Source organism: Lygodium microphyllum, chromosome 24, assembly GCF_053477565.2.
Source record: "Lygodium microphyllum isolate KBCC chromosome 24, Lygodium_microphyllum_v1.1.10, whole genome shotgun sequence".
Classification (NCBI taxonomy): Eukaryota; Viridiplantae; Streptophyta; class Polypodiopsida; order Schizaeales; family Lygodiaceae; genus Lygodium; species Lygodium microphyllum.
In genome coordinates this window covers 18,106,175-18,132,943 of record NC_141158.1, presented here as the reverse complement: position 1 = coordinate 18,132,943, position 26,769 = coordinate 18,106,175, and the positions used below count along the sequence as shown (strand labels likewise).

The 26,769-nt window shown below is 45.5% G+C and overlaps 1 protein-coding gene and 1 pseudogene across 3 annotated transcripts in view; both read left to right on the top strand.

The window, feature by feature from the left end:
• Positions 1–26,769, top strand: part of LOC148014886 (uncharacterized) — a 274,224-nt gene that overhangs the window by 210,536 nt on the left and 36,919 nt on the right. For all 3 annotated transcript variants that reach the window (XM_087665463.1, XM_087665466.1, XM_087665465.1), the window contains 3 exons: positions 9,313–9,498; positions 9,618–9,782; positions 10,632–10,976. In XM_087665463.1, coding sequence (XP_087521589.1) covers positions 9,313–9,498; positions 9,618–9,782; positions 10,632–10,976 — 696 coding nt within the window. The remainder of the gene's footprint in view (positions 1–9,312; positions 9,499–9,617; positions 9,783–10,631; positions 10,977–26,769) is intronic.
• On the top strand, positions 23,834–24,703 carry LOC148014887 (uncharacterized; annotated as a pseudogene).

The following is a 26,769-nucleotide window of genomic DNA, read 5'->3' as shown; positions in this document are numbered from 1 at the left end:
GCATCTTGGCTACCCTTTGGGTATTGATGTTCCTCCAAAGCAGCTTCTACAGTGGATTTCTCAGAAAATGGTAGCTAAGTTTATGTATTGGAAGTCTCAGGCCTGGCCCTTCCATGTTCGCCTCAAAGTAGCCCAGATAATTATGTTGCCAATGATCACATATTTCTTGCCATTGTTGCCCTGGACTACTACGACTCTAAATGCTCTTACTCAGTCTATTCGCTTCATGCTATGGAAGAAGGACTCATTGCATGCAAGTATTTCTTGGATCTCGTGGTCGCATGCGTGCACCCCCAAACGCATGGGTGGCGGAGCTATTTTAGATGCCCAAACTCACATGCAGGCACTTCGTTGGTCTCTATTCCGCGCCATGTGCTCGGATCATCATCCGTGGGTCGCTATAGCCCGTTATTTCCTTGAGGGCCATGGCCTTCTGCATGGCAATACCCAAATCCGGAGTTCTTGGTGGCATGTTCTTAATGCTGATTCGCGGTTCTCCAGTTCTTCTTCATTGCTGCTTACTCATTTGGTATGTTCCTGGAAACACGTCCTTCAAAAGGCTCAGTGGCATCCAACGGAGGATCGCTTGGCTACTAACTCTTTTCAATTGGAATTACTGGCAGTCTCGCATTTACTTTCGTGGGAAGGTAAACATAAGCTTAGACCACAATTCAACCGGATGGCATGTTTGGGCTTGTCTTCGGTTGCGGATGCCACCCTTGCCAGTCGCAATGTGCTTATATCGTTTCGTACAGCTAGGAGGCTTTTCAGGATCCCTCGTGGATATAGGCCTTTATGGGAACAGCTTTTGACGGTGCTCCAGAGTAGACAACCCTTTCCTACTCTTGCTTCGGATCATCCCTAGCACGATTGGGACCTACAAGGCCGGCTGAATTTGAGCAAAGCTTCTGCTAACCAAGTGTATCATCTTCTGATTAAAGATCATCAATGGCTAGTTACTAAAGCGAATGCTTTATGGGGATTGCGTAAATCCCGGTCATGGTGGAGGGCAACTGTGATGGAGGGCTGGTTGAACAAGACACCCTTTAAATATAAAGTCTTTCTTTGGAGAGTGATGATTGGGGGTCTTCCGCTTGCTTCGGCTCTTTCCAAGCGACGAATCTCCAATCGCTAAGAAAGTCTGGTTATTTTTGTCGGCTGTTTGGGGAGGGGTGGTTGGTATCACCCTGCGCCCCTTTGATTGGGTTTTTGGCCAGCCCAAATACCCTACTCCCGCACAGCCACATATGAAGCTCATGTATCACTTTCTTTGATACTGGGGCTGTTGGCATAACTGGACCATTCAGAATGATTTTCTGTTTGACTCCGCCTCTAATGTTCAGGGCATATTGTGAGGCTTAAGGGCCTCTTGTATTGGCAGTTAGCTCTTCTCCATCGTTCTGATTTGCTCTCTACGGAGGACTTCCGTCCCTGGCATATGGCAATTTCCTCCGCATCCTTGCCATGACATTGTAACTTGTAGTTCTTAGAACCTCTTCACATGATGGCTTGGATTGTCGTCATGTATCTTGTAATCAAGTAATCTTGTATTTTTTTTGTAATTAATACAATTACCTTTTACGAAAAAAAAAAGAGAGAGAGAGATTACACGGGATGGCTTAGAGCCATCGTGTATCTTGTAACCATGTAAACCTGTACCTTTTTTTCGTAATTAATACAATTACCTTTTACGAAAAAAAAGAGAGAGAGAGCAACAAACAGGCAGTGGCTGCCCCTGCCTATGCGATACCTATCTGCCTCTTGCAGACAGACTCTCTTAAGCATCACGACCTGCCCTGCCCTCTTTTGCCCAAACTGCAGCACCCTCCTGTCTGATAGGACTGCCCCACCTGTGTCAAGAGAGAACCTACAGCAGATGTCTGCTCCTATCCCTTGATGGTGGAGCCGAATTTAGAGGATATGGCTCAGGCTAATGCAGCCTTCGCCCTAGACATGGACGTGGAAGAAGACATAGTGCCCTACCCTAATGAGATGGTTTCGTGGTCCCCGCTCAACCATCTGTAAAATGCAGCAAGCACCTCCATGATGAGCCTACTGCTGCCCCGGAGGCTGATCCATCGGGTGATTTTTCACCTCACTCATATGCTCTAGTGACTTCTACTTTACAAGATTTGCACGAACCAAATTGGGAACAATTGCTTGAGTTTGCAAATCCGCTTTTGGAGGAATATGTTGGGCACAATCATCGAGTGATTCCTGCTTGCATGGAGGAAGAGATTTTGGATACACAAGTTGAACCTCAATAGGTTCTTTGCTCTTTTTCTTCTTTTCACGAGCGAGGTGTCATCCTCTTCTTCACCGTCCGAATTCGAGTGATCACCTAGATCCGTCAGTGGTTGACATCTCTTCTTCACGCTAATTGTGTCGAGGAGATATTTGCTGGCGCGCATGGTTTTTTTTGCAAGTAAAATGTGGCTGATTATATTACTCAAAAAAACTGATTACAACGGAATGCTCTTGCTCGACGGACTAGCTGGAGCTGGTGCAAGGTCATAAATACATCATGTGTACAAGCCTCTCAAGGCGATCTGGGGGAGATGGGGGCAAGAAGCCATTTTGGGGGGGGGGGGGGGGGGGGGGGGGGGTATCGCCATCTGGGGCTGCCTACCTGCATCATGAAGAATAGGTCTTGGCCGCCCCACGTGCGCATGAAGTGAAAACAGAGCTCTTGACGAGCTTGAGACTCGCCTTGCACCTAATTCCATCGGTCGTGGAGAGTGTGGATGATGGAGGTCCAGAGCTCTTCCAAAGTCGCATGTACTGAAAGTCTCTCCCCGCCAAAAACCTGCTGAAAGCCAGCAGAAAGCTCCCCATGAAATACATCCAAGACTGGGTGCTAGACGGCGGAGAATGCGGCATGCTCCTCTCCACATGAGCTGTGCTGCCTCACATGACCAAAGGCAGTGCTTTGGAGTTTCCAGAAATTGTTGTGTGGAGCATTTACACCCTCCATCCTTCTGCATCTAGGCTAGCCAACTCCCCACTGCCAGGCCTCCATGTGCCAACAACCATAAGAAATACGATACCCTCCTAGGCCTCCAGCTGTCCCATAGGCGGCACCAGAAAGTCCATCGAAAAGCATCCATGATGCTGTGCTCTAGCCAATATCTGCTACGCGAAGGCATCGAGTCCATGTTCTTCTGCATCAATACGTATCTGCCAATCTTGGCTGTATACTCCAGGAACCGCGGTGGCTTCTTGGCGACTCCATTGGCCGGCCATAGCCACTCTCCAAGGTCCCACTCTATCTCATCAAGTGGCATGCTCTCCCATATCCAGAGGCACCACTCCTAGAACTCCTCCTAGAACACATAAGGGTCCAGATGCCATGTCTTCCCTTGAAGGCCAACCACCCGCATCCTCCTCCACGGAAGGGCAACTATCCTGCTGCCCTCTATCAATGAACAAATGCCCCCCCTCTTGCACGGTGAAGAAAGTCCCATGTGGGGTGCCGCCCACTCTACTTGCCACCTATAGGGGGATACGTGTTGGTGAAAATCTAGCGGCCTATACCTGACCAGGCTCTATCGGCTCTCGTATCGGGGGGTCAAGCCACTCCTAAGGTATCGTTGCATCAATCTCCCTTCTCCCGAGCTCAACTCCTGTCTGACAACCTAATGCCTGCTCCAACACCTCCTGGTCCACCATCATGTATATCTCCCGCCATGTCTTGATTGTACGAGCAACGCCGGCCTCCTAACCCCAGGCCACTGGATGTGGGGGCGCTCCCCAATCTGTATCCCATCCAGATGTCTGACCTGGGGGTTCCAGATCATCGGCTCGCAGTCTATCTCCTCCTAGCATCGTGGGGAGCTCTAAATTAGGGCCTTAGAGAGGCCCTACCACATACGAAGTAGGTTGCGGAGGAAGGAGGATCGGGGGGGCGTGATCTGGGCCGTCATGAAGTTCCAACTCAAAGTCGGCCTCCAGTCACCGCATAGCCTCGATCTATACTCCTGGAAACCCTCCTGCAATAGGACCTTCCAGATCTGCCCTCTTGGTGTGAGACCATGGCCTACTAGCTTGCCCAAAAGGGCCAAGCTCTGATACTCTGGGTCTATGATCCTAAGCCCTCCCTCTGACCAATGCCGGATGATGGTTGCCCATGCCACCTTGACCCGAGAGTCCCTCGAAACATCTGACTGGGCCTAAAGAAAATTCCGCACAAGGCGGCGAAGCTGAATTACACAAGATGAGGAAAAGCACCAACACGAGGTGATGTACCAAGCTATCACTAGGAGGACCTGGTTGACCACCAGGGCTCGGTCCGCTAGGGAAAGGCGGGCAGTACTCGAATAGGTCAGCTTCTGCTGAATAGAGTCAAGGACTAGAAGCAATTGCTGGCCAGGAGTGGTGTCGAGTCCCACCTGGAACCCTAGGTAACGGACGATCTGTCCTCTACACACCCATTTGAATCCCAAGTGGATGCCCCACTCCGTGCTAGAGTCCGGGTTGGTAAGGAAACCAACCGAATTTTTCCCCGCCTTTCGCCAGTTGATTTTCGCTCCCATTGCAATGCAAAACACCTCAAGAGCTAGTCTCACTCTCTCCAGCATCAACTCATCATCCTCTATGTAGAGTGCTATATCATCTGCATACTCTAAGTCTAACAGCTTCGTTTCGTCTCTCATCGAAGTCGTAGGCCACGTAACCTGCTCACACGTGACCTGAGAAAGTGAGACATCGCCTTTGCGAAGAGTAGGAACAGATGCGGGGCCAAAGGGTAGCCTTGCCGGACCGATCTCTCCAGCCGAAAGTCCCTCCCCCGCCTGCCTTCTATGAGAACCCTGCTGGTAGCCGATCTATAAAGTGCGGAGACCCCACGGATCCATGCCTAGGGAAAGCCCAACCTCACCATGGTGCCCTCTAAGAAGTCCAAGTCAACCCTTCAAAGGCTTTCTCGAAGTCGAGGAGTAGTACAACCAATTCCTGACCACGGTGTTGGGCCCACTCTGTCGTCTAAAAGAAGGTGAAGACATTGTCTAGGATGCTTCTATCCTGGACAAAACCTGTCTGTGTCATGAATGATGTCTGGAAGCACAGGGCGGAGTCCCCTACCAATCATCTTGGCCAAGGCCTTTATAGGCCACTGACAATAGGGTGATCGTTCTCCAGTGGGATAGCTCCAACCGGTCTCCCCCTTTGGGGAGGAGATTGACAAGACCTATTGATAGACTCTCTGGCATCCGTCCTGAGCTGAAAATCTCCTAAAAGGCCAGTAGTAGGGGGTCCTTCACCACCTCCAAGTAGGTAGTGAAGAAGGCCTTAGAAAGACCATCCTCTCCTGGGCATTTCTACCCGTCCTGTGCATGGAAAGCCTCCTCTAGTTTCTTCTCTGTGAAGGGGTCTAGGAGGGAGTGTCCCATCTCCTCTATGACGAGGGACGGGATGTGGTCCCAGACCTGTTGTCTACATCGCTTTCCTCTGGCTGAGGCTGTCTCCTGCTGGAAAAGGTGTTTGTAGTAGTTAGTGGCAATCTCCATCACTTCATCTAGGCTAGAGCAAATCCTCCCATACTGATCTCGGAGGCTGTGTATCCGCTCTCTTGAGGTGCGGGGCTGATGCACCTGGAAAAACTCTCTATACATCATGTCCCCCTTCCACGCCCAAAGGGCTGCTGAGGTATGGAAGGAAAACTCCGAGCGCCCGTCCTCTAGGCCGGCAAGGGCAGCTTCTTGACGCACCTCCTATCCATGGAGAATGGGATCCCCTGGTGCCTCTTGTAGTAGTCTCTGCATGGCTGCTAGGTCCTGCTGAACTGCTCTCTCCTCCTCCTAGCTCTCCTGCCTGGCCTGCAAAGCTGCCTCCTGGCAGATACTGCTCAACTCGGATAGGACCTCTGCCAAAGAGAGCGGTGGATCACCCCATTGATTTGGAACCCAACTCAAAGACAATCAATAAGCCACCTTACATACTATCAAAATGTGAACGAGAGGAAGTAGCCCTTGTGTCCCACTCTGTAGTCTAGAGCTACTCAATCAGTCTCCTCACCTCCTCCCTCTTGTAGATTGAGTCAGGGATCCGACAAGATCGTGTGTCTAGGGCAGAGGCTAGGTCATCAAATGTCAGGGGAATCAAGCAATGATTAGACAAAGTGGTGCCAACCGCATCACGTGCTCTTATTGCTAGTAGGAAGACCTCCCAAGCCTCCTGCTCCTCCCCAGTCATGCCTTCGTAGTTTCTTTCTCTGCCCTACTGGTCCTCTAAGGCCTCTAGGTTGTTGAAGTCTCCTCCAACAATCAAAGAGTCCACCTCTGTGAGTCCTACTACGATCTCCACCCAGAACCTGCTGCGTGCCCTAACCTCAGTAGGGGCATAGACATTGAGGACTCCAAGGCACGAGTCCCCAATATCCAATTTGATCAATAGAACCCTCCGTGCCACAATCGTCCCGTGGTCATGTACACAGGCGGTGAGGCTTGGGCCAATAGAGGTGCATACGCCTCCACTCCTGCCATGGGCACCAATGGCATGCTCCCAGTAAGGGTGAGAACTGCCTAGGAGTACCTTCCCTACCCAATGGGCATGGGCGGGAGTGAGCTTGTGCTCCTGCAGAAGTAACATGTCGATCCGTCCGGCAAGGGCAGGCTGCAACTCATGCCGAACAATCAACTTCCTAGAACCTCGTGCTCCACTGTAGTGGAGGCTATTCACATTCGAGGATGCAACATGTAAACTCATAAGGAAACTTGTGACTGAATGAACAAGCATCTGTTCGTTGTGGAAGCTGTTGACGAAGAGGAAGAGCTATGGGGTATGTGGATACGATTTGCTGCAGGCCGAGACGGTGAGCTCTATTCCCCCATGGTGGTCCTCGGGCGGGGGACCATGGGGGTGATAGATGCTCTTGGTGGTACCACCAAAGTATCTATCAGCTAGGTTGAGAGGCGTAACTCTGTACACTGGTAGAAATGAGCCGCTTGTGCTAGGGGCTACTCGATCACATCCATCGGAGCTCTCCATTGCGGAGGGGCTCGAAAGATAATGCTCAGATGTGGGGCCTCGGCACCAGTTAATGCCCATCATGCAACCTAGCCACTGCTAGGAAAAGAGTGCTAGTCCTCCTTCTCCCATCCAGTGGGAGATGTGGTCTGCCACCTCACTCTTCACCTTCTCCTCTATCTGTGTCTTCATCCAGTCTCCTGTATGAGAGGTTTGAAGGACGGGAAAGTGTGACGGGTGGCATGGACAGATGAGCTGGTGGCTATGTGGGGAGGGGGGGAGGCTAGGCTACTAGTGAGTGGAGGATGTTGGTGAATGGGGCTCCTCACCTCTTTTGGGGAAGGGGGGGATGGTTTGTTTTGGGTTGGGGGGGGGGGGGGGGGGGGGGCAGGTGGGGTGGGGGGGGTCAGACGGAGGAGGTGGGGGATCAGGCGGGGGGAGGAACTGGCATGGAGGAATAGGCGGTGGGCGAGGCGGGGGAGGAGGAGGGGGGGTCAGGCGGAAGAGGAGGGGGGGGTCAGTTGGGGGGTTAGGTGGAGAAGGCCCGGGGTGGGGGGGGGGGGGGGGGTGGCACTCAAGAGCTGCGCTCCTCCACAGGGTAGGCGCACCACGGGGGAGGGAGGGAGCTGAGCGGGAGAGCAGCGTGCCATGGGACAGTGGCGGGGGCAAGGGAGCAGCGGCACGTCTGTAGGAGCCATTCGAATCAAATCTAATCTCAAATGATGATTAGAAGAGGCTGGCCCACATGGTTTCTATGAGGTTGTCCTCCTTTTTGCTTCAGCATGGGATTTTCTTCTCCATCAACAGCCTCTTTTTGTACATGTTGTTTCATGGAGTCCAATGGTGGACTTCCAATGTCTGCTCAAGCACGCATGTCTTGTATGGGTGGAAGTGGAGAGCTGTCCGACTGGGCCCTTCTCAAGGATGCGAGCTGCAGTGGGTCATGTGTTGGTGCCCCCAAGTTTGAAGGTAGCAAACCAAAATAGACTGTTTATACTATGAATACCCACCATAAAGAGACCCAATTGGTTGCTTCTCCATTGCACCAGTATGCGACCTCTTCGGTTTCAGGTCAAATGGGGTACTTTTGCCTGCCACTGTTTGTCCTGTTGGTAACTGGGTCACTCCATGGCCGAATGCCTAGACAGAAAGACTTCCTTTGCAGATCATCCCATAGATAAGGACCAAAACACGCCCCGCCTTTTGTAGACAGCAGATGATTCAGCCCAATCAGTCCAAAGGAAAGCAACCAGCTCCTTCTATGGATCCGAAAGCCCAGAGATGGAGGGAAGCCCGATGCAATAAGGGAAAAGCGAAGGACACTTCTACGAGTCCGGAAACCCAGAGATGAATGGAAGCCCAATGCAATAAGAGAAAGGGGAAGAACACTTCTACGAGTCCGGAAACCCAGAGATGGATGGAAGCCCGATGCAATAAGGGAAAAGCGAGGGACACTTCTATGCCCACAGCATCTACTAACCCTCTTGCTTTGCAGGAACCCCTCCACACTACCTCATGTCACTGAGACAAATCTTTTGATGCACACACTGCTCGAGTTCCTACTACTTTCAAAGATCCATCAGCCTCCAAATAGCAACTGCAACAACAGCAATGTAAATCTTGATCTCCTGTTTCTGTTATACGTGGTGTGTCTAGTGCTCTGCATCTTCTCCTTTATGTGTGTTGCATGCCCATTTGAAAAATGAGAAAGAGGATTTGACAAAGATGATGGGATTACTATTCATTGTTCCTTTGCTGTATCATTGTTATCTTATACCAGGCTTGTATGGTATTTTACCTCGGTCTCTTTTGACAAAAATGGTTTTTAATATAATTTATTGCTTGTTATCAAAATAATAACATGCAAACCAATTGTGATTCAACACCCTTGATCACTGCATATTTTGGGAAATTCTTGTGCTGGAAATACCCACTTGAAAACTTGGGCTTTATGTCTTGTTGTTTGCTGTGTCTTGTAAGTTTATGCCAATAACTGGAGCTGTGTTGGATGTTTTAGGCTTTCAAATCTTAGTAACTTCAATAGTCTCCTTACAATGATTGAGGCTTTGAAGTCTCAGTCATCGAGTTCGATAGTTTTGTTGGAGTTATTTCACTACCTAGAATCTAATAGATGCATGTCTTAGTTGGTGACAAACATGGTCCATTTGGCTGTTTGATTAGTTTTGGACCATTTACTGGTTGCAAAACAGAAAGAAAATATTACAAATCTTCCAGTATATAGATCATCACAGCTCAAGTGATTTTGTTGAAATATAGCCGCTATGCTGTGTGTAGTGCATTATATTATTAGGCTGGAAACTTGTACTTACATAGTTTGAGTTTATGTAGGAACTTGTTGATGAGAAGGTTATTGAAGCTTCAAGGATGAATGGGTTCATCAACACTGCAGAGAAAGAGATGTCTTTATTCCGAAAGCACTATGAAACATGTGTGCTTGATCGAAATTATGTGGGAATCTCCTTGATTGACCGCAATGATGAGCTCTGCATTCTGTATGAAAAGTCAAATGTACAGGTAAACCATCAAAGGTTGACTTACAAAAAAGAATGTAGTGTGCTAAAATCTTTGTGAAGTTAACTTAAGAATTGACTTATTCCCCTAATGAAGGGCCATGACATATGTAATGCTTCCAGGAGGAGCTCTTCAAGGTTTCAGATATAGAGATGTCAAAGCGAGATAATGAGATATCATTCCTGAAGCATCAAGTGGGAAGCTTAGAAAGATCAATTCTAATTTGCTATACATTCATTCCAAGAGCCCGGGAGCTCCAGAATACAATCAGTGAGCTGAAGCATGAGGTAACAGTCTGCCTTTGACAAACAAATGCTTCTCCTTCTCAATCTGTTCTTTTGACAGAGAGCCTCTTGTTGCAATCACGTTTCAAACCTGAACTAAATATTCATTCCTCACAGTCACTGTATTCTGATATGAGATTTTCTTTGATGAGAATGAACAGCTATATTGCTAGACATTTTAAACTTTCTATCCTGTATGTTACAAAATATCTTAGACTAAGCCATATTTATAATATGCCCAGGAAGATGGTTTTCTATCTGCCTTTGTGACCTATCTTGAGCAATAACTTCTCTGCCCTCAAAATATCTAAAATTAGATTGCTATGTGGTACCTATTCTCCATGATGTTGCATGCCCTGACTTGAGTTACAACATACACCTTCTGGATGGTTGCCAGGGGGGATATAAATACTTACCATCGTGTTTGCACTTGAAATTTAAAGAGAGGATTCAAGTTGTTCTTTCCACAAAACCTTTTGATGTTATACAGCAGTCTAAATTTTCATGTTTTCCTGCAAAAGGTCATGTATAGTAGTGATTTGTTTATTGGACAAATAAACCTAAGAATGTTGGCTAAAGATGAAAGATTTCACAGTACCAAAAAAATCTACTCTACATTCTGGACATCCCTCAACTAATTCACTTTAAAAACAATCAAACATGTAAATGGTATAATACAAAGTAGGTAGTCCACCCTCATGTAAGAAACATAGGGATTAGTGGAATTCATTATTTTGGTTGATGCTATTTTCTTGCTTGGTACAGGGTCTTAGGTCAAACTTTTGGGTTTGTCTTTTAGTAGCAACAGTTTACACTTAGTTCTGCCTGTGAGTTTCTTCATTCATGATGCAGCTTAAGCGAGTGCAAATGGAAGGGGATAGACTCTCAGACTTGGTGGAAAGGCCAACAAATACAGAAAGGTGGAAATTGTTACATGGTATTGATCCAAGTGAAGGACAACTCAGGGCCAAGCTTTCATTCATTGAAGAGAGCTTGTCGCGAAAAGAAGACCAATCACTTGAAAAAGATTTAATTCTTGAGGAGATTTCTGCACTAGCAGAAGAAATCAAGAAGCAGGCTGCAGAAAGTTCAGAGGATAGTAAAAAAACTGCAAAACAGTTGACCGATTATCAGCACAATGTGCGTGAAATTACTGATCGCATGATGGCCATTGTCTCCGAACTGTCTCTTGCCCAGGTTTCTCCCTTATCTGCAATTCATCATGAAAATTTATATGGAATTCTCTCTTATCTGCAATTCATCATGAAAATTTAGATGGCATTCCTTGTGACCTTAGCTATTCATTTTCCATGCCAATGCGCAAGTGTGCCAACTTGCCACTAGCCTCCCATCAGACATACAAGAAGGGACCATACAATAGGAGTTTGGTATATGGATACCCGTCAGTAAAACCACTACAATAGATGGGTGCACGAAGGGACAGTCCAATAGGAGATCTGTATATGGCACCCTTCAATAAAACCACTATGATATACTATGATATAAGTTGGGTAGAGGTTCTATATACACATGCCACAAAATACAGACTGGACACCACCTTTTCCGATATTTTTGTCTATATGGAAAATTTTGTAACTTCTGTTTAAGATCTTTTTGTGCCATTTGTGTATATTTCTTGGGGGGTTAATGCACGCCATTTGTGTATATTTCTTTTTGTGCCATTTGTGTATATTTCTTGGGGGGTTAATGCACGCCTTTTTCCCTTTTAACCTGTCATATCCCCATTAAATGATACCCTCTAGTATGTATAAAAAGGTCTAAGAAAGGAATTTTTAAAATCCCTTATATTGAACCCATGTGATAGACTTATGTATTTTCAAGCGAACCCCCCAAGGTATATTTCTAAAGTAACAATGGACTCAAGTGTATGACTTTCAATGTGGTTGATCTGTATCAGACATAGTCAACATGTTAATTGGTATCTCAATATTCTTTATTTTAAATTAAGCAAAAAAGTCACCTTCCCATGCTACTAAAGAATCATAAGAGTGTATGCTTCATTGTTATGTATCACTGAATAGTTGATACAAGCACACAGATCAGAGTGACAAAATTGACTCATAGTAACATTTGTTAGAATAAATGCCTTGTCAATTGGCTCATAGAAATCCTCTTCTATTTGGTGGAAAAAGGTGGAGATGCATTTGGATTCATGTGAAGTATGAATTGGACCCATGTGATTGTGCATCATTCCTCATGCAGTTGAAAGGGTTGACATATGAGCTCACTGATGTTGTAAGCTAACAACTTGTATGTGCCTATAGGCACCTTTCTCATAATGAAATGAACCAAAATATGAATCTCTTTTGAATATATCTTATGTCCATCTTGCTCTCTCTATCTCTCTTTCCTTGAGGTATCATCCTCCATAGCCAAGCTCTCAAGCTCCTAATGCCATGATCCAATGTGGTATCAAACCAGTGATCCATATGACACTATGAAGCTTGTGCACATCCTACTCATGCTTACCAGCAATCTTTTGGTCATTAGGAATCTAATCTTTGTTATTAGTTTAATCATTTATTCTCTCCACTTGCTTGTTGCCCACTCTTATGTTTTTCACCTGCTTTCCTTATTTTGGCATCCTAAATCTATCACTTGTGGAGGCCATCAATTCACACCTCTCAACATCCACCTCATCATCAGCAATTCCACTTTAGGCTCCAATAGTGTCCAATTTGCACTATTGCAATGGTTAGTGGCCATCAGTGCTTGGAAGCTTCATGTTGCAACTTCTTCATCAGCCATCTGCACCCTTGATACTTTGTCACTTTTTGTTGAGCTTGGTGCTGCAATCGATGCACTCTGCTTCCTCCACCATTGACATATGACAGCCGACAACCCTTCGAAATGATTAGCATAAACTCAGCGTAGTCAACACCATCACCCGCACCATCCGCTCAATGTAGTGCAGCATCCACAATGACCATTACAGTGTCATTAGCTGCAGATAAGCTTTTAGAAAAGGGCTATAACCTTACTATAAGTTATTGACACTAATACCATTAGCCCCTATTGACACAAGAAGAGCACTACGACATCATTAAGTTGTATATGAAGGAGTAATAGAAGAGCTATTTGACAAAAGGCATAACATACACACTTGTTCCTATGGGCTTTGATTTATTAACAAGAAGCTTCAAGAACACAAGATGGAGTCAATATATGAAAAGCTTCCACAACCACAAGTGTATGGAACCAAGAGGAGAGCATCCAATGTGCTAGACCCTGTTAAAGGAACTTAACCAAGATGGACAAGCTTGCATACCACAAGCAAGGGAGGATCATCAACAAAGGTATCCGGTAACAAGCTTCATGCGTCTCTTATGAGGAAACTCACCCCCAGGTTTGGATTCATGGGGTGGGAGGAGTTTCAGCTGGAGAGATCGGTCCGATAGGGCTATCCCTTGGCCCATACTGTTCCTACTCTTTGTAGAGGTGATGTCTCACTTCCTTAGGTCACGTGTGAGTGGATTACGGGGTCTCCGACTTCCAGTTAGAGAGGAGACTGAGCTGTTAGACTCAGAGTATGCAAATGATACAACACTCTACATAGAGGACGATGAGTTAATGCTGGAGAGAGTGAGGCTAGCTCTTGAGATGTTCTATTCGGCAACGGGAACGAAAATCAACTGGCGAAAGTCGGTTGGTTTCCTCATAGACTCGGACTCTAGCACGGACTGGGGCATCCACCTGGGATTTAGATGGGTGAGCAGAGGGTAGACCGTCCGGTACCTAGGGTTCCAGGTGGGACTCGACAGCCCAATAGTTTCTTCTTGTCCTTGATTCCATTTGGAGGAAGCTGACTTACTAGAGCACAGCTCGTCTCTCACTAGGAGGTTGAGCGGTGGTGGTTAACTAGGTCCTCCTAGCGATGGCTTGGTACATTGCCTCGTGTTGGTGCTTCTCCTCGTCCTGTGTAGTGCAACTTCGCCGCCTAGTATGGAACTTCCTTTGGTCAAGGTTAGACGGCTCCAAGGATTCTAGGGCCAAGGTGGCTTGGGCAACCATCATATGGCATCGGTCAGAGGGAGGACTTGGGATCATAGACCCAGAGTATGGCCCTTTTAGGCAAGCTAGTTATCCGAGGTCTCACACCAGGCGGGCAAACTTGGAAGGTCTTATTGTAGGAGGGTCTTCAGGAGTGTAGATTGAGGCTTGGCGGTGAGTGGAGGCCATCCCTGAGATGGATCTTCATGTCAATCCAATCCCCCCCCCTCCCCCTCCCCTAGATCACCTTTGTTACGCAGCTTGCTCTGCGTGTGGCAGGGCCTCCGCAAGGCCTTGATCCAGAACCCCCCAAACTGCCAAGAGGAGATAGATCGCAAGTCGGTGATTTGGAACCCCCAGGCCAGAGATCGGGAAGGGGCACAGATTGGCGAGTGCCCCCACATCCAGTGGGCTGGTTGGGAGGCTAGCCTGGCGCGTACCATTAGGAGATGGCGGGAGGTGTACAGGATGGCGGACGAGGAGGTGCTGCAGTGAGTTTCAGGCTGCTAGAGAGTAGTGGAGTTGAGGAGAAGGGAGATAGACGCATCAATACCTCAGGAGTGGCTTGTTCCCCCAATACGAGAGCCAATAGAACCCGGGGAGGTATGGGCCGCTAGTTTTTCACTAGTAGGCATCCCCCTACAGGTGGCAGGTAGAGTGGGTGGCGCTCCACTTGGGACCTTCTTCACAATACAAGAGGGGGGACATCCGGCTCTTGACAGAGGGCAGTAGGATGAGGTCATAGCTGTCCTTTCATGGAGGAGGATCCGGGTGATTGGCCTTTACGGGAAGACATGGCAGCTCGACCCTTTTGTCTTCTAGGAGGAGCTTAGGGAGTGGTGCCTCTAGATCTGGAAGGGCAGGCCACTTGATGAGCGGGAGTGGGATCCGAGAGAATGGCTATGGCCGGCTACTGCACTTGCCAAGAAGCCACCGAGGTTCCTGGAGTACACTGTCAGGATTGGCAGACCCGTACTGATGCAGGAGGATATGGACTAGGCGTCATTACGTAGCAGGCACTAGGCAGAGCACAGCATTATAGAGCCTTTCGGACAGACCTTCTGGTGCCGCCTATGGGATAGGTGGAGGCCGAGGAGGGTATCGTATTTCTTATGGCTAGTGGCACATGGAGGCTTGGTGGTGGGAAGTTGGCTGGCCCAGATGCAGAAGGAGGGAGGTTGTAAGCGCTGCACTCAGTAGCCTCTGGAAACCTCGAAGCACTGCCTTTGGTCATGTGAGGAGGTGTAGTTCGTATGGAGAGGAGCATCCTTCGCCGTATAGCACCTAGACTTGGATGTATCACATGGGGGGACCTTTCTACTGGCAAGCAGTGAGCCAAGGCCAGGAGCCAGGGCCGTCACCTTCTGTATGAGGCCGGGATGCAGGACACGATATTCATTATCGAGGCAGGGTCGTGCGCAGTGGTCGGTTTGGAGGCTCTACCCATCCACTAGGTATTGGAGCCCACAATAGACCACTCTGAGGTATGGGAGATCATAGGGAGTCTTACTGGATGGCATATCTAGAAGGCGCGGTGTCAGGAGGCTTTCGGCGGATAGAGACTTTTAGCGCAGGCGACCTTAGCAAAGCTATGGACCTCCATCATCCACTCCCTCTGTGGCCAATGGGATCAGGTGTAGGGCGAGTCCAGGGTCGTCAGGAGCTCCGTTGTCATTTCATGCGCAGTTGGGGTGGTCAGGACCTGTTTTTCGTGATGCAAGCAGGCATCCCCGATTGGCAATACGCCCCCCCTCCATGGCTTCTTGCCCCCATCCCCCCGAGACCACCTTGAGAGGCTTGTAAACATGATGTATTTGTTGAGTATGAGCACTCTGTTGTAATCAGTTTTTTTGAGTAATATAATCAGACTTATTTTACTTGCAAAAACAAAAAAAAAAAAAAAGAGGACACTCATCTTTGCTATCACTAAGAGCAACAATTTACAAGGAGCTCCTACATCATCAGGACATCTGATCTCCTTCTCCAACTATGAACAAGATTCTAAAGAAAACTCAATCAGGTCAAGAAGAACACTAGACAACCCCAGAGAAACAATGATAAGTTGAGACGATGGAGAGTGGTTAGGTTAGAGCCCTTAGAACAGCAGTCAGCATGGTGCTGCCTTAGCCTCCAACAACCTTTGTAGAGTGGTTTGGTTAGAGCCCTTAGAACAACAGTCAGCATGGTGCTGCCTGAGCCTCCAATGACCTTTGTAGACACTTCTCTAGCCACCCAAGAGCTAGAGATTCCATAGGCCCCCAATTTGTAGCAGCCCCTCTGACAGATGTGGTGCAGCTTAGTTACTCAAAGGCAGACCAGCCACCAATAGCCCTCCAAGAGACGCCACAGGCAGTAGCAGCACCAATGTCTATAGTATCCTTTGGTTACCAAATTTTCACTTTGAGCTGATTCCTTCATATGTCCAAGAAACGCATCAAGTCAGGGACATAGCTGATACACAAGGCAGATGACTCCGATGCATACTGTGAGCACTTTCCCCACTTGCCCGTGGTGGCAAAGCTAGTGGAGAGGAGGCTTGATAAGATGTATCTAGGAGATGGTAGAGACAAGCTTGATAGGGTGCACTCTGAGAGACAATAGAGATAGACATGGACCATAGAGTCATGCAAATCTAAGAGACTCAAATGCACCCCATTAGGAACCTCTTATGGAATGTATGAGGGTTCAAAATTTTGACTTCTTAGGTAGGTCTAGAGCCTCATGAGATGGGACCTACATAGAGCATTAATGGGAGGTTCAATAGATTTTCTCATGCTCTAGGAGCACCACCTCTCAAGAGAGAGGATGCTGTAGGAAGTTCCATGTGTTGGGGAGTAGTGGACTCAATCGGTATAGTACTTGGCATCTTCATCGCAAGGAGAGCCATGTCGGTCTCTATGAGAGTGGAGGATGCATATTAGTCTGTGGGACACCTATGCCCTGAATCGCTAGCAAGAAAAGAGAGTGCTGGATTATCCTCAAATCAATCCTTACTCCATATCAGCCATTGAATAGTAGCGGGTGACTTTAACATGGTGGAAGCCTCAGAGGATATGAGAATTAGATGCATAGAAACCATCCGAGAAGATGCAAGTTTCATGGGAGAAGCTCTTGATTCAAATCAGGGGATAGGACCCATGTTTTGTAGCAAAGTTTGGAAGATCCAAAGGCTTGCTCCATTTCTCTAGGAGAGACAGGGCAGCAAGAGCTAGGACTTTCTCCAAGATCAATCAATTCTATGTGGATGAGTGGGCTTGCAACAAGAGTGTCCTAGTAGGAATCATACTTGGCACAACTCTATCAGACCATTCGCTGATTCAGCTAGTTCTTTTTGAGAGAGTCACAGTACCCCACTCTAATGTCAGGATTCCAAAGCACTAGTTTTATGATAACAATCTTAGAGAGTTAGTTGCATGGATTTTTGGACCTAGGCCTTTCTTAGGTCAATGGGCAGCTAGAAACTTGGATGAGAGCTTGCAGGAGATCACATCCTTCTTCAAGTAGGAGGTCAAGACACTGTCTTCTAGAGAGGGAGAAGACTCCTAGAGCATCACTAGATGCTTTCCAAAGGCAAGAGGAGAGATGTCCAGGTTACAGATGATTGGCTGAGAGGATGCATATTGCCAGACTAGAGATTGATGCCATGCCATGAAGCAGGCAAGATCAGAGTACATGTTTCATATGAGAGCTTCCTTCTACACTCAATCTGGAAATGGGGTTAATAAATATCTCTTCCCCATCACATGGCCAAAACACTCTAGACATGGTATACAGATACATAACCTTGCTAGGATCCACGACTAGACCCCCAGACTGTGAGAGGGGTAGAGAGATAGTATGGCAAAGCACCAAGAGGGTGATCACCAAGAGAATGAGTAGGCATCTAATGGCCCTTTCTACAGACGAGGAGCCAAAAAGGCACTTCTAGCCTTGCCTTAAGCAAGTGTCTAAGAGAAGATAGACTAGATAATTCCTTCTTTCTGAGCAAATGGGATCTTATGAATACATGCCTCATCATAGCTTTCCAAGAGCTCCACACAATGTAGGCCAATCACTTTGCTTGGAACTATCTAAAACATCCTTGCAAAGGCAATCAGCCTTAGACTATCCCCATTGACTGTAGATATTATCCACCCCACCTAGGTAGTCTTTATATAAGAGTGTCACATCTTGGATAACATATCCATCTTTTGGGAATCTATTGCTCCTGCATGTTCCATGAACCAGGACCACATTGTGCTCCTCTTGGACTTCTAGAAGGTATATGACCATGTGGATTAGGAGGTTGTGGAGGGCACTATGCTGAGGATGGGATTCCAAGAGCATTGGGTAATGGGAGTTGCAACTCTTCATTCCTCAACACACAACTAGGTTCTTATCAAGGAGGCCAAATGAGAGAGATTCAAGAATCTAGAGATCAATTGGACAGGATTGCCCACTAGCCTCCTTGTGTCTATTTGTAGCAAAGGCCATGAGTTCTTTCTTGACAAACAGATCCACTGGTATCAAAGGCATCAGTTTGCCCATCCTTGAGCTCGAGGAGCTCCTTAACTAGGGTTTGTAGATGATACCACACTTTATTTAGATGGGGATGATAACAATTTTAGAGCCTTTGTAGTGGCCATGGAGATGTTTTGCAAAGCATCAAGTGCCTCTAATTGATACAAGTCCTCTGGATTTTGGTTGTGGTTCTAAATAGTAAAAATGCCAACCACACAAGGATTCACTTTTGTTTCCCATGGAAGTGCGATGAGATGTCTTGGATGCTATGTGGGGATTGACATTACTTCAGAGTAGCAATTGGTACCTCTTCGTTTGAACATCAAATAGAAACTTGTTTGTTGGATCTTGGTGAGGCTTTCATTAGCAAGGAGAATGGTGGTTGCCAAGCAGGTTCTTCTTACAGCCATGTGGTGCATTATTTCATATTCTAGAGGCTTGGGGATCATAGATCCAAATAACCAGAGTAGAGCATCATTGGTCAAGCTCATTGTCAAGAATCTCCTTCTAGGCAACGAGCCTTGGAAGAAACTTATGATATACATGCTTCAATCTATAATGTCAAATCATACAGGTTTGGAAAAGCAAGAACGTGTCAAAATCCCATATTTTGAGAAAGCATCTCTCCTCCTCAAAGTCTCTCAATTGTCTTGTATCCTCTCCGATCTCTCATGGAGAGTATGCACAATCTCTGTACAAATCTAGCATAGAGTCTCTACAATAGATATGTCCAAATTATTCATAGCATGGGTACATCTAGTTGTCCATATGTACTAGACAACGATGCTAGCTACGAGCTCCCATTTGTGACAATGCCCTTGGCTCCTACAATAATTGATAGGCCATTCACGTGAATGACCAAATTGAGTTTAGTCAATTCTTGAATGCCCCAAAGAAGGACAACAAAGGCAAAGAGAAGAAGGCACTTTCTAGAGCTTCAAGATAGCTAGAAGAACAGAAGGAAATGCCTAAGCCTCCATTGGAAGAGCCCAAAGTTGCTGATGAGCACAAACAATTGGTACTTGGGGGGACACGGAGTGCAAATGCATGGCCAACTTGGTAGTGCCACTCCATGGGAATATGGACAGCAAGGTATTCATGCAAATGCAGACATGGGGCAGCAAGGACCACATATGCGAATGCATAGCATAAATCCCCATGGTATGCAATAGCCAATGCATGGTTCTCAATACCCAATGTATTTGGGTATATTAGATGGAACGCACAATTCCATGTATGGCAGTATATGCATGATGTGAAGAAGTATCCTAACATAGAAACACAAATAACACTGTATGGGAAAGCACAGACTGATAGAAGAACACAATTAGGGTTAGGGTAACTCAGCAACAATGAACACAAAGAATGAATGAAATGATATAACTACTAAATATACAATGCTCATGTAGCAAACACACTATGTAGTGAATGAATACTATATCTCAATTTTCAGTATCTCAAGGATCAAGGCAGGGGTAATGAGATGGAGAGTGTATTATACTCTGAACGGATACTGAATCGCACCAAGGCAGCCTTCGGATGTCGAACACCAATAAACGCAACCAAGGATGGCTGGATCTGACTCAGACAGCAATGTAGGAGAGAGAAAGACTAAAAATGCAGGTGAGGAGAGAAAACAACAAACCTAGGTTGTAAGAGAGAGAAAATAGCAGCGACAAGCTGAGGAGATAATGGCGACAATTAGAGAAGAGAGAAAATCTGTAGGGAGACAGTTGGGGCTTGCAAATGTAGAAGTCTGTTGAGGTGGCAGGTTGTTCGACAGCTGGATGACGGATAGCGTCGCGTGGCTGAAAACAGTAGCAAACTGACGATGGAGGGCTAGAAACAGGCTCCAGATAAGTGAAGACTACAATGGACAGCTTGGACTACAATGTCCTCCGCGAATGGGGTATGGGCAGCAAGCTGAAAACACCTAAAACTTGCAAAAAGGAGATTAGGACTGAATGGAGGGAAGCATACCTATTTATAGAAAGTTTAGTCCTTCCCAGGTGGATTTGTGCTTATGGGATGGAGACGCTCTCTAGGAACACATTTCTTTTTAAATAAACAAGGTTTCTTCCTTAATTAAGGATGTTTTGGGGCTTTTAAGTGAAGCTAATGCATTTTTAGCTCAACACCTCCTCTTAGGCCCAACAATGGTGCCACGAGAAGTAGGTGAGCCAAGCTCTTTTTTCCCTTATCTTTTACCCCAAGGCATCCCACCCGAAAGTAGTCAGAGCAATAGACAAAGGGTGTACATCAGCTGCCCAATGGCCTACTAAGACTACACAGGCGATAATTATCTTACCCAAGGGAGCCAAAGTGATCACCCCAAAGAGGCCAGGGCATTGAACAAAGGGTGCACGTCGGCTGCCCAGAGGCATATCAAGTCTTGCAAAGGTAGATGAAATCAGCTAGGGACTTTTTTTTTAGGGCTTTGTAGTTTTGATAGATTTAACATTAAGTTAGGGTTCAAATCAATTTTCGTTCTATTGAGTATCCGTGCCCTAAGTGAGAGAGTGAGAAGGAATATTCAAATCCAAGACCTTCACAAAACAAGTATACTATACCTACCATTATTGGGTGTTAGTGAACAAGGAAAATGGCTAAGGTATGGGTGGCACAAATATAGCAAAGATGTGAAGCAAGCAAGCAATCTAGGGGAATTGGCTTGGAGACTGCCATGTGCAATGCCACGAATATGGTGGATCCAGAGTCGCCCACTCCAAAAGACCGAAAAGGGATAAATGCGCACACATGCATGTTTACATGAACAAAATGCCAATGCATGGGAGTAATGCAAAGGGAGATGTAAGATGTCATGCTCACAAAAAATGCAATGCAACGGTGCCACTTGGACAATGTCCTCGCAGAGGAATTGTTCTTTTGTCCAAGTGCCCTTTTATAATCATGTCATCTTGACAGTGTGGATGAAGTTACAAATGTCCATAAGTATAGTACAAAATAATGAATGAATATCTAAAAACTATAAACATTATCACTGTCACTATCAAGAGAAGTAGCCGTCCCCTCTCAAATTGGAAGGAAAAGCAAGAGGGAAGCATCCTGTCAATTTGAAGTAGGGAAGGGTGCACCCAAGCCGATCTTGGGTAGAAGATATTGAAGAACCAGCCAGTTGACCACTTTGGTTAAAATGTTTGTAAAATTGTTTGATGAAGGCACCAACTATAGCCAGATAGTGCCTAGCTTAATCTGCTCTCTGGAAAAGTGCAAGTGGACTCCCACATGCCGCGTCCATGGAGTGATGATCAGATTGCCCGCAAGGGCAATGGCACTCTGGTTGTCACAATAGACAATGGTAGGAGAGTCACAAGGGAAGTGAAGCGCCACCAGTAAGCTCCTCATATAGATGGCCTTGGTGGTGTCATTAAAGAGAGCCCTATACTTAGCCTTGGCCGTAGAAGCTGCTACCATCTCTTGCTTTTACGGCTGGACCAAGAAATAGAAGTTAGGCCCAAGGTGAAGTAGTCGCCATAGAAACGATGGGTGTCACGATCTCCTGCCTAATAAAAATCAGTGTACCTCTACAAATATAAAACAGAACCATAAGTGAGGCTATAAGAATAAGTACACCGTAAATAACACAACACACGAAGACATGCAATCCAATGTGACATCCTAGGTGCTGTGAAATATTGATTGAGAATGCTAACTGAGTTAGCTAAGTTTAGCCTAGTGTGAAGTAACCAAAGAAGTTTCCCTACAACAAACCTATAGGTATGCGCATCTCTAAAGTGGGATATGATAGGCTGAGAGCCAAAGAATGCCTCGTACGGGGTCTTCCGAGGAAGAGCTGCAGTCAGGCACCGGCTAAGGATATACACTGCAGTGTTAGCAGCCTCAACCCAAAGGCACTCAAGGAGCTTTGTTGCCAACAACATAGAGCGTGCCATTTCCATGATTGTTCGGTTTCTACACTCTACAACTCCATTCTAAGAGGGGAAGTTGGCAGATGTCACCAGGTGGTGATACTTTTTGAAGTTCATTTCCTTATTTACTTATATAAATATTTTATTTTTCTTTTCTTTAGTTGCTATTGCTTTTTACCCCCAGAGTTCTCTTGGAATAAGTCGGGATCTTTGCATACCAGAAGGAGAAACCATTGGGACAAATTGGACTAATGGTTTGTCTGAGCCTTAGGACCAGTTCCATATTGAATGGGCACTGAAGAATAGAATGCTAGTGGTTTGGGACTCTGTGCTTAGCCACTGGAGATGGTGCAGGACAATGAGCCTGGCTAAGATAGAAGATGCACATGTAAGAATGCTCACGGAATAAAAGTCATTGTAACTGAGCCAGATTACACTTTTTGATGTGGTTGCAATGATAAAAGTTGCTCGGAACAACTTGAGGAATGCAAGGGTCACCATCCCTAAAATTTAGGAAGTTACTATTTTTGGACCCCAGAATCTGTTCACATCATTATCTTCGTTTTTGCACGAGGATTAATTCTCTGGTCTCTGCCAAGGTCAATTCTTGCACCGATCATGGAGAATTTCAGATAGGAAGGTTTAAACGGGAAAATTGTTACATGTATGCCATGTAGCACAAATTCCCAAAAGAGAGAGAGAGCATTAAAAAAAACGTAATAGGCATAAGGGGTAGATCTAAGAATGAAGTTTTGGAGGAGCTGAGGGTAGATTGCTACAGTTTCTTCAGCCATGGAGAGTACTTCGTCTCTAACTCATGTACGGAGATAGAGCTTGCTCCCTCTGATCAACTCTCTCTCCATTCTCAGAGGAAATTCTTTGCATGATGTGCTGATTCCATCAAAGGTACAGCTCTATGTTTTCTTCGCACTTCTGCTGAGGCAAGAGCCTCACTGTCCAGGTTTAGGAGCAGCTATTGGCTTCTCCAATGCAAGAAGTAAAGGAAGTAATGACCATGCCAGACAGGAACATGGTTTTTCAGCTCTGATTTTAGTACTGTTTGTGGGACTATTTCAATGTTGGACATGCTAGATATTAAGAACAGTGAATTCAAAGATCTGCAAACTGCAATTTTGCACATGAATCATTGAGTATTGGTCACAGAAAATGCTGGACATGATGGAGAGTAAGAACAGTGAATTCAGAGATTTGCAGACTGCAATTCTACACATAAATCATTGAGTTATGGTTACAGAAAATGCTATCCTAAAAGGGATGTTGTTTTGGTCATGATGTACTGTCTTTATGCAACTGGGATTTACTCAGAAAAGATGAAAACCAATGGTTCTCAGGTTATGTATTTTGGAACATTTCATTTTTGTAACTATCCATCTTTTAATTGATAAAGAAATACCAAGAGGGGCGCGGTCTTCAGGGCCAATCTGGTGTTGACGAGGGAGTGAGGTTTCTATTTGTGTGTGTGTGAAAAGACTAGGTGTTTATTGAAGAAACTACCGCTTTATGTGAGTCATAGACCGGTTTGATGGTTCCATCCCCGGGATTTGAATTCTTTTCTGTAAGAATTTAAGCTCGGACAGTTTTGGGTGAAAATGCCATACGCACAGGTTTTACAGAGATTACAGGACTAGAGAGATGGCAGACATGGATAAAGGCAAAGGAAAACTCCCCCATGAAGAAGAGAGTTCTTCTTCTGCTCATAGACACTGAAGAGAGAGTATGGGTGCACAGGTGTCAGCACCTTCTAGAACCGAGATTGAACCACAGGATGAGGAGCAAGAACATGAGGACTTGTTTATGGCACAAGTCCTTAGTATGGTTAGCTCTTTCGAACAGCTTGTAAAGAATCCTCGGATGCAAAAAAATTTTAAGTCACATAATGAGGATTCTCAGGCTGAGTCATCACATCATACCATGGAGCGCTCAAAAAGACAAACCTCTAAAGTGCGTGAGCATGTGGAAAAGACGGCAAACATGGAGACAGGTCCAGTGCAACAAGAAGCACAAGCATAGGACCAGGGAGTGAATGGTCAAGGTAGTTATGCACAAGTGGCACAGTAGACTATTCCTCCTCAGTTTGCTACTTATCCTGGTTACTTTGGTGGTGGGTCAGTTTTTCAAGCAATGGTTGGATTACCCACGGGTTATCAGGGATATTTGCCTAGAGGGCCACCAGGAATGATGGCTATTGAGGTAGTGAACCCACTTTATGCTAATATTGGTCTACAGCCTGGTTATCAGACTTTGTGGAGTCCTTATTTGATGCCTGGAGTACAAAATGCAGCGGCTGGTTTTTTTCAGCCTAGTGGGCATATGGCAGCTAAGATAGGTGAAATTAATGCTAATAATGCGTCTAAGGGACTCCCCTTTTTACAACCACCTGTCTACGACAACTTGACACCAAAAAGTGCAATGCCTAAAGACTATAAAGAGGGTGGCCAGGCATTAAAGTTTGAAACCTTCAGTGATATGCAAGATAAGCTGAAAGCTTTGACATTTATATAGCAGTTTGATATAGCTTACACTGGAGGGAATGTTACTGAGACTTCTAAGGTGCGGAAGGCTACAACTTTTTTGAAAGGTAATGCTTTGCAATTGTGGAACATATTGTTGATGCAAGGATAGGCACCTGCCACTTGGGTTCATTTCAAACAGTTATTTGCAGCGTCATGGTTAACTAACATGTTTAAAGTAGATGTCACGACTGCATGGCATAAATTGGACACATCAAATTGTGTGGATTTAGAAGAGTACAATAAGAAATTTTGAGAAGCACTTTTGCCCATGAGTTTTTACAGGATAGTGCCCCTCTCAAAACAAATTGGAAAGTACTGTTCCGGTCTGCTTGAAGCCATCAGGGATTATTGTACCAAGACCAGGGTTACAAATATGGTACAATTAATTGAAAATGCTGGTATGGCAAATGCATTGTTGAAAGGAAAAGCTAACAGCTTTAAAGGCACTGAAAAGAAGGATTCTCAGTTTAAGTAGCATCCTGGCAAGAAGAAGAAGCAATTTGCAAAAAGGACCAACTTTACAAAGAAGTTTTTTTGGAAGAAAAGATTTCAGCAGAAACCTCAAACTTCTTTTAAACAGGGCAAAGGATAGAAGAGGTCACTTTTTGGCAAATTATTTGAAGAAAGAAAGGCTTTAATGATGGTTGGGAAATGCTTTATATGTGAACAAAAAGGCCATATTGCTTCTAAGTGCCCACAACAATCTTCTAAAGATGCGGAGGATAAAGATGCGCCAAGTCAAAAGAAGCCTAGCATTGGCTTAGTGCCTGATATGGTGGGAGATCAATCAGCTCTGATGATGCTACAAAATTGTGCAGAGCTTGGGGAAAGATCAGAGATTCTAGAGTGCTTATTTTCCTTGATCCTAGAGCTTGTGCAAACTTTATCTCACCAACATTGGCAGCTAAGCTGGGTATACATCCTGAGGAAATGGGACCAGTTGGACAGGCTGATTTGGCATGCCCATGACATATTGAACCTATCATCCCCATTCTTGACAAACTCCGTATGCACATTTAGAGGTATGTGGAGACAAAGGAGTTCCATATTTTTCCTTTAGAGGGCTGTGATGTTCTGCTGGGTATTCCATGGTGCCACACGAAGCATGCTATCTTGGATACTTACAATAGAACAAATACTCTTGTACATAGGAGCAAGACTCATGTGTTGGATGTGAAGCTTAAAGGAGAGTCTATTGTCCCAGTTGTTTCTGCTTCTACAATTACTTCTGTAATGAAAAATCATATTTCTGCGTATTTGGTTTTTGGAAAGCAAGTTAATGAAGTTGACAGTAATGTGTCCGTACTAGATGAAAGTAGAAGGGCTTTCTTGGATAAATTCAATGATTGTTTCTCAGATTCGTTACCAGGAGACTTATCCCCTGAGAGGCCTGAAGATCATACCATAGATCTTATTCTAGGGACTAGTCTGCCCAATAGGCCACTGTACAGAGTTAGTGCAGTGCAGTAGAAAGAGATTATGACACAGGTTAATGAGCTTTTAGAGAAGGGACTAATTCAGCCTAGTAGTTTCCCGTTTTATTCACCTGTGTTGCTAGTTCAGAAAAAGGACAGCTCTTGGCGAATGTGTATTGACTATAGAGCCTTGAATAAGAACATGATCAAGAATAGGTTTCCGATTCTGAGGATAGATAACATTCTTGATCGATTACAGGGAGCATGAATGTATAGTAGGATAGATTTAAAAAGTGGGTACCATCAGATCAGAATTAGGCCAGAGGATATCCATAAGACTTCTTTTAGAACAACATTTGGTCTCTACGAATTTTTAGTCATGCCGTTTGGATTGACCAATGCTCTTGCTACGTTTAACAGGATGATGGATAGAATTTTCCACCCTTAATTGAAGTTTCGTTGGCACATTCTTTGATGATACGATTATGTTTTCAAAGAATGAAGAGGAGCATAGAAAACACTTAGTTACAGTTTTTAATGAGCTTAAGCATAATAGATTGCTCATTAATGGTAAGAAGAGTGAATTCTTTTTGGAAGAGATTTACTTCCTTGGACACATAGTTTCTAAAGATGGTGTTAA